The sequence below is a fragment of the Lolium rigidum genome, chromosome 3 (assembly GCF_022539505.1).
Source record: "Lolium rigidum isolate FL_2022 chromosome 3, APGP_CSIRO_Lrig_0.1, whole genome shotgun sequence".
In the NCBI taxonomy this organism is placed as follows: domain Eukaryota; kingdom Viridiplantae; phylum Streptophyta; class Magnoliopsida; order Poales; family Poaceae; genus Lolium; species Lolium rigidum.
Window position 1 is genome coordinate 74,269,977 of NC_061510.1, and position 8,500 is coordinate 74,278,476.

General features: G+C 44.5%; 1 protein-coding gene across 2 annotated transcripts; it reads right to left on the bottom strand.

The window, feature by feature from the left end:
- Positions 1 to 343: 343 nt before the first annotated feature.
- Positions 344 to 2,220, bottom strand: LOC124696858 (pentatricopeptide repeat-containing protein At1g09900-like). Of its 2 annotated transcripts, none has more exons than XM_047229520.1 (2): positions 529 to 2,220; positions 344 to 450 (listed from the first exon to the last, which is right to left on the bottom strand). In XM_047229520.1, the coding sequence occupies exon 1, from the start codon at positions 2,218 to 2,220 to the stop codon at positions 655 to 657; it is 1,566 nt and encodes a 521-aa protein (XP_047085476.1). In that variant the 3' UTR covers positions 344 to 450; positions 529 to 654. The 2 variants fall into 2 exon arrangements, with proteins under 2 accessions (XP_047085476.1, XP_047085477.1); XM_047229521.1 differs by having other exon boundaries at positions 399 to 459.
- Between the last annotated feature and the right edge of the window lie 6,280 nt (positions 2,221 to 8,500).

The following is an 8,500-nucleotide window of genomic DNA, read 5'->3' on the forward strand; positions in this document are numbered from 1 at the left end:
GAATATGAAATTGAGAGACATTTTGAACCAGTTTGGTGGACATCAACAATGTATGAAAAAAAACAATGTCAACTTAGAGTTCAGAGAGGAAGTGGAGCAAATTGTAGAATTAAAAACTGGGTGACATGTGTACAACTGATCAACATTATAACATACAAAATTTCTTTATGCAGGAAGGCAAGACAAAACAAGAATTGCAATCTTCAACAGCATCTAGCAAGATCAATATTCCATTTTCACTAAAAAGCAAACAGAGTGTAACAGTAACAGATGACACAATGATGAAAATGAATCTGGACACGGGATTGTCCTCATGGGGATAAAACATAGGAAGAAGCAAAATTTCATACCTTTCTGCCCAATATTTCATAGGAAAACATCTGAGCTTCTAAATCTTGCCCAGGCTCCCAAATCCATGTCTCAGTGCTGGTACCATTCAGGTACTTCCTCCTACAAATACTATGTCTAATTAACGTCATGTAAAGAAGGTGGCATTAAAGCATAGCACAATTTTAGGTTCCAACTGACCTGATGAAAGATAAGAGATTAATGATGGGTGAATGAAGAGAGAACTTGATCACTGATCAACTTATGGTGTTTGCTAGAGAAAATGCTCCGAAAAATTCTCATGTCAAGCACTCAATCTTGAGATTATCATCTAATTCCCAACTTGGTCAGTATATAAGCAGCTTGATTGATATCCCCACGCTCATAGTCCCCGCATAATACGTTAGCTAATGGGATGAAGAAGACTTCAGTATCTAGCTCAAATCCTCTACACCGTATTTCATCAAGTAGGTTCAGCACATTTGTAAATTTCACTCCTTTGCCCAACCGACTGTTCAAGTGAACAACATGATCAACCGGCGCATCATCTCTTGCTTCAGTGTTTATTTTCTCGACAAACTTTCGATCTTTACATAAGCTATCAATCAACGTAGCATTAGTGAAGTTATTTGGAGAAACTTTCCTACTATGCATTTTCATATATGTTAGCTTGACTCCAAGTAAATCCCCAGCATTGTATAGCCCATGGATCAAAGTATTGAAAGCCACGACATCATATCCAATCGACTCATTATCTATTAGACACTTTGCAACCTGGAGTTTCCCAGCTCCACAGAGGCCACGGATTGCAATAGTAAAACTAAACATATCCGGCCCAATGCCCTTCTTCAACAGATCAACCAAAAGCTTGAAGACCCTGGCAAAATCACCAACGTCGCAAAGCCTACCCATCAAAGTGTTATAGCAGAACACATCAGCATGCCAGCCTAATTCTTCGCTGTGTTCTAGCATGCACAGTGCTTCTGAAAACCTCGAGTCTCGGCACAAGCAATCGAAGAGTATACCCACTGTCTCAACTGTTGGCAACAGCCCTCTGCTGCGCATAATGTCTACCTGATAGCAGGCCTCATCCAAGAACCCCGTCCTGCACAGGGCAGACATGTAAATGTTGTAGGTAACAGCATTGGGCGTCCACCCCTTCTCTTGACTTTCCCTTAAGATCAACTCCACCTTATGAAACTCCCTGGCGCCGCAAAGCCCCTGAATAAGCACGCTGTAAGATACAACATCCGGCGGGCAGCCGGCATCGGCCATGTCATCGACTAACCTCTCTGCTTCAAGAACCTTGCCCTGCTCGCAGTACCCACGTAGAATGGCGGTGTAGGAGCGAGCAGTTGGGCGGACTCCTTCGTGGACCATGTGGTCGAGGATACCACGGGCCTCCTCCAGCCGCCCAGAGTCGCAGAGCATCGAAATGTAGCAGTTGTACACGGCGGCATCGGGGGAGCAGCTGGCGGCTGCCATGGCGAGGAAAACGCGGTACATGGAGTCGATGGAGCCGTCCTGACACTTGAGCAGCGCGGTGAAGGCGGACGCGGTGGGCGCGAGGCCGGAGACGAGGAGGGAGGAGAAGGCCGCGCGCGCGGCGCGGGGACGGCCGGAGGCGGCGAGAGACGAGATGAGGGTTGTGTAGAGGGGCGCGGTGGGGGGGAAGGGGAGGGAGCGGAAGAGGCGGAGCACTTCGTCGGGTCGGCCGGCGTGGGAGTAGGCGGACATGAGAGCATTGTAGGCGGCTGGGGTGCGGGCGGCGGGAAGCGAGCCTGGGGGCGGCGAGGAGGAGGGAGTGGCGGAGACGGTGGCGAGCGCGTAGAGGAAGGAGGAGAGCTTGGGGTCATGGAGGCAGCGGCGGGGGAGGGTGGGGCGGAAGGGCATAGGAGTCGCCGGCGGCGGGCATAGAGTCAGAGAGGTATGGTCAGGTCGCCAGGGTTTTACTTGGGTTTTCAGCCTTCTTCTGGAGGGAAATACATTTAACTGGGCCGTTCGCTTGTTGGGCTGACCAGGCCTCCTGGATTCGGTCTTAATCAACCCTTCAATTCCAAGATACTAGTACTCCTTTCTGTTACATCCAAAAAAAAAAATCATTTCGATTTAAAATAATGCCACGACATTTATTATGAAACGTAGAGGGTAGTACAAAAATTGAGCTAGCTAGTAAAACCGTGGACAGAGAGTTTTTGCACATCCTTGCTGACACCGTGTCCTCTGGCATCATGCGGGGACGTATCAAACTATCAATTTTTTTTTTGTTTTACTTTTAGACCTTGAAGGAACTATAAGAACAAAATGTATTTCTTATGTTATTTATGGTGTTTTGGCCACAATTCCAGATCCACTTATTATTAAAAAATATTATTAAAATCATTTTAAAATGTTAAAAAAAATCTGGAAAAATCTAAAGGTACATTTGGATATTATATATTCGCACATAAAGTTTTGCGAAAAACATTTTTTTTGACCTGTGTAAAAATATTAAAAAAAAATATCTCATGAAAAGCTATTTTGGAGAAACAACCTTTTTTCTTTTGTACATAGGCCACAAAAATGTCATTTTCTCGCAAAAGAACATTGAATATTAGGATATACATTTCTTTTTTCTTGGAATGTTCAAACATTTTAAATATGTATTTTAAGCAACAATAGGTGCATCTACACATATGAACCAAGGTGGATTTCGGAACTAAGATGTGTCGTGGGTCCCCACGGTAGTCTCAAGTCAACGAGTCAGCAAGCTATGAAAGGCTAACCAGCCAGAAGGTAACCAAGGGAGAAGGAATGCACTTTGGCAACCCTTGTATGACAGTGGGAGGTGCTCCTTGGCCGGTTGCCACCTTGGTCGACTTCCATAAGTCCGCGCTCGTCTCAGGGGTAGGTGCACTGTGCCGATTGTTAGCAACGATGGGTGGTACCGACAGCGACGTGACCCCACGTTGCTGACAGGGGTGGTAGCACGCATAGGCGGACCCAACAAAATTTTGAAGCCTGGGCAAACGAGTTTAGTGTACTAAATTTTTATCAAATACATATGAAATTGAGGTGAAAATAGGCTTGTCGTCCGACCGGAAACCTGGGCGGCTACCCGAGCAAAAGGCATGGTAGATCCGCCTATGGCAGAACGACAATGTGGCAAACAGTGTTATCTACGCCATGACGCCAAGCTATTGTGGCGATAGGACGAGACTGTGGCGACATGACGGCGCAGCCGGCGGGCCCCGTATGGGCAACAGGCTGCCTGGACGGAGCGGCTTTAGCTCCTCTCTCTACACCCCCCATATAAGCTGAACCAGGGAGCCTCATTCGGGGGATGGACTATTCTTGCACCACATAGTTCACAGGAGCTTCTTTTCTCCTTAGGATATACATCTCTAGGAGTATCATTGTACTCGGAGTATGGGTTTTACCTCGACCGGAGACGTCCCATGACTACTACCGTGTGAAAGTGCATGGAGCCTCCATGTGTGGTTTTGGTAATTAATGACAATCCCTATGGACTAATGTTTGTATTGAGTTATATTTGTAGGAGTTGTCCATAGGCAATTCTTGAACCATATGTTGGCTTCAAGGTTGCAATAAGAAGAAATTGATGAAGGATATCATGTGTCAAGTATGTCTTGAAGATGAAGATGTAGTGAGCCCTCAAGTTACTTCAAGACATCAACATGATGAAGAATGAAGAAATGTAGTGCAAGTTCAAGATGAGCCAACTCGAACAGTTCATAAGCTTGAAGCTTGCCATGGAGAAATGATGTGCAAGTTCAAGATGAGCCATCTCGAAGAGATCCTTTGCTTGAGTCTTGCCATCCATATGGTGATCATGGATATGTGAAGATGCGCCGAAGAAGAAGCTCTCCCATGGTGGATTATGGGGGAGCAATCCACATGGTGGTCATGGTTATGCGAAGATGCGCCGAAGAAGAAGCTCTCCCATGGTGGTTTATGGGGGAGCAATCTACAAGACTTCGTCAAGCAAGCACAAGCAAGAAATGCGTTCCATCTTGTTGAGGTCAAGATCGTCGTCATCAAGCTCAAGTGGAATGCGCAAGTATAAGGTTTGCTCTTGATAGGGTTTCTTTCTCACCGGTCTCATAGTGTAGTTGGAGACCGGTTTATAGTTTAGTTGCCGTACTATCAAGAGGGCTCTCGAGTGAGTAACTCGATCGTATCTTTCGGAGAGAGCTCAAACCTTTGCATCCTTGCATCATCTTTCTTGGTTGTCATTTGGACCTTATCCATGTGATGTTTTAGAGCTTGTGCTTATTCTCATGACAAGCTCTAGTTCATCGAAAACGGATTTCGCATAGATCACTTGTTGCGTTTTCGAGTTTGGTTCATCATCTTTCTTGGTTGTCATTTGGATCTTATCCATGTGATGATTTAGAGCTTGTGCTTATTCTCATGACAAGCTCTAGTTCATCAAGAATGGTTTTTGCACGGGCAACTTGTTACATTTTCGAGTTTGGAGGTTTTACCGGTATGTCTTTTTTTAGATAGGTCAAACCTTTCATCATTTGTTTCTATCCTCCCTTGTTGGACTATGATGGTTTCCTGCATGATCTTGTAGAGCTTGTTCCTAGCTTCAAAACAAGCCCAAGATCATCAAAATCGGAGTCCGGATGCTAAAGTTATGCCCGTTTTAGTTTTGGTGTTTCTGCAGTTTACTTGGGCCGGATATTTTGGAAATATCCGGGCCGGATTATCCGGGCCGGATATTTCAGAAATATCCGGCCCCCCCGAAATCGGCTAAGGACCTGGGGAATTGTTGCTCAGTATAGGGGCCGGATTTTTGGCCGGATTTTGACCAGGTTTTGTCCCTGAGGCCGGATTATCCGGGGGGCGGATTATCCGGCCCCAACTTAGGCCGGATTATCCGGCCCTCGAAAGTCCGCAACGGCTCGATTTTCTTGGGGGGTATAAATACCCCCTTCTTCCTCCTTGGGCTGTTGCTTCTTCCACTCTCTCTCTCCTCCATTGTTGTTCTTGAGAAGCTTGCCCTATCTCTCTATCCCTCCATGATTCTTGCCCCATTTTGAGGGAAAGAGAGAGGAGATCTAGATCCACACTTTGACCAAACCAAATCATCTCTTTGTGAGTGAATCTTTGGGATCTAGATCTTGAAGAATTTTGTGTTCTCCTCTTTGTTCTTCCTCTCTTATTCCCCCAATAGCTTTTGTAGCTTTGTTGGAATTTGAGAGAGAAGGACTTGAGCATCTTTGTGGTGTTCTTGCCATTGCATTTGGTGCATCGGTTTGAGTTCTCCACGGTGATTCGTGGAGGTGAAAGCAAGAAGGTTGTTACTCTTGGGTTCTTGGAACCCTAGACGGATTCTAGGCCTTTGTGGCGATTTGTTGGGAGCCTCCAATTAAGTTGTGGATGTGTGCCCCAATCTTTGTGTAAGGCCCGGTTTCCGCCTCGAAGGAAATCCCTTAGTGGAACCGTGACCTAGGCCTTTGTGGCGAGGGTCACCGGGAGATCTAGGTGAGGCGCCTTCGTGGCGTTCGGTGTGTGGTGTGAGTACCGCATCTTGGGGTGAGGCCTTTGTGGCGTTGGTGTGCATCGAGCAACCACACCTCAAGGTGAGCCTCTTGTGGTGTTCGGGAGCACTAAGCAACCGCACCTCTCCACCGGAGATTAGCACTCGCAAGAGTGTGAACTCCGGATAAATCATCGTCTCCCGCGTGCCTCGGTTATCTCTATACCCGAGCTCTTTACTTATGCACTTTACCTTGTGATAGCCATCGTGCTTGAAGTTATATATATCTTGCTATCACATACTTGCTTGTATTGCTTAGCATAAGTTGTTGGTGCACATAGGTGAACCATTGCTTAGAATAAGTTGTTGGTGCACATAGGTGAACAATAGTATATAGGCTTTGGGCTTGACAAAGTAAACGCTAGTTTTATTCCGCATTTGTTAAGCCCATCTCGTAAAAGTTTTAAATCGCCTATTCACCCCCCCCTCTAGGCGACATCCGTGTCCTTTCAATTGGTATCAGAGCAAGGTCTCTCATTATTAGGCTTCACCGCCTTGAGAGTAAAGATGTCGGTTAGGGGATTAGATCACAATAACTTGTTTATATTTGATGGCACAAACTATGTTCTATGGAAAATTTATGTGCTTAATATTTTGCGGGGTATTTCCCCGAACATGGAGCGTATTTCTTGACATGGGTTTTTCTTCTCCTAAGGATCCCCAAAATTTATCTTATGAGGAGAAGAAAAACTCTTGTCTCGATGCTCTTGCTTCTCATGTGTTTTCCATTGTTGTGAGCAATGTAGTTACTTCTTCAATCATGCCTTTTGGGAGCGCTCATGAATTATGGACAAAGCTTCAAGATAAATATGATGTGTCCAATATCATTGAGGATGATTGTTTTGCTTCCACTTCCGGCCGTGATGAGTTCTCATCTTCATCCACTTCACCAAAGTGTGGTAAGACACAAGGTAATGATATGGTGAGTGGTGATGAAAATTGCAATGTTGATATTGAGCTCACTATTGATGATTCTTCATCTCTATCTCATTGCAATGCTTCATCTTTGGACTTTAACACATCTAGCACTAGAAATGATTTACATGCTTGTGTTGATAGTCCTTGCATATCATGTGTAAGTTGCTTGAATAAATCTCATGATGATATGCTTGATTTGTCTTGTGGCCATGATAAAAATGCTTCTATTTCCTCTAGTTGTTGTGCGGGTAACAATGTAGAGGAAACCAAAGATTCTATTGGTCAAGACAAGATCTTGAAAGGAGCCTCAAGTAACTCCTCATCTTTATCTCACGGTCCTCATATATGCCTTATGGCCAAGGGTTCCACGGTACCTCCTACCATGGAACCTAATATTTCTCGTGGTGATAAGGATGAGGATGAATATGAAGAAGAGGATTGGGTTGTCTCTCTACGCGATAAAGGTGAGAGTGTATTCAAGGTTATTTGCAAAGATAAAATTGCTAGCACTCACTTCTTTGAAATCTTGACTACCGCTATTGAGAGCCAAAAACTTATTTGGATGCATGAGAACACCATTGACAAAAAGGGTGCTCTTGAACGAGAGTATGCCAATGATGTAGCATCCCTAAAGAATGATCTTGAAGAAGAACAAGAGACCATAGCCTCTCTTGAAGAGCAACTTGAAACCCTTGAAGTGTCTCAAAATGAAATAGTTTCTAAACTCACTAAGGAAAGAGACCATGCTAAAGCTCAAGTAAAAATGCTTAAAAAGGGAAATCCCAAAGTTGGTGTTGGTCATGATAAACTTGTTAAGGATCTAGATGATCTAGACAAGGCCCACAAGGTCTTGGAGAGCGAACACTCTATCCTCACCAAGTCCCATGAGCAACTTCAAGCTTCCTATTTAAAAGAGCATGCTATGTTACCTTCTCTTCTTAATATGTCTTGTGATGATGCTTGTGCTACTAACTCTACTTCTTGTGAAGCATCTATCTTGAAGGAGAATGTTGAGCTAAGGGCTCAACTTGAATTGCTAACTAGCAATTATGGGAAATTGGAAGAAAATCATGGAAAGCTTTCTAGCTCCCATGAGGACCTTCTAGCCTCTCATGATAGGCTAAAGTTAGCTCATGAGGCTATCATATCAAAGGAAACACCTTGTGAGCCTCATGTGGATACTAGCACTACTACTCAAAATGCTATATTGCAATGTGCTAGTCCTTGTAATTCATCCACTCATAGTATCGCTAAATCTTGTGATGAATTATCTTCCTTGCCTTGTTGCTCTAACAATAAAGGTTCTACTTCCTCTGGTACTTGTGTTGTTACTAACAATGTAGAGGAAATCAAAGAGCTCAAGGCCCAAGTCACTTCCTTGAAGAACGACTTGGTAAAGAGTCATGAAGGGAAATGCAAACTTGACAAGATGTTGAGTGTGCAACAATCCCCCAATGACAAAAGTGGACTTGGATTCAACTCCAACAACAAGAACAAGTCCAAGAACAACAATAAGAAGAAGGGCCAAGTACAAGTCAAAGACCCGGCCAAGATTGTTTGCTTCAAGTGCAAAATTGAAGGGCATCATGTTAGATCTTGCCCTTTGAAGAAGAAGCAAAAAGGGAAGCGGCCTCAAGCTCAAACTCACATTCAACCTCAAGTTGAAGAAATGCCACTTCCCAAGAAGAAACAAGTCAATGCTCCCAT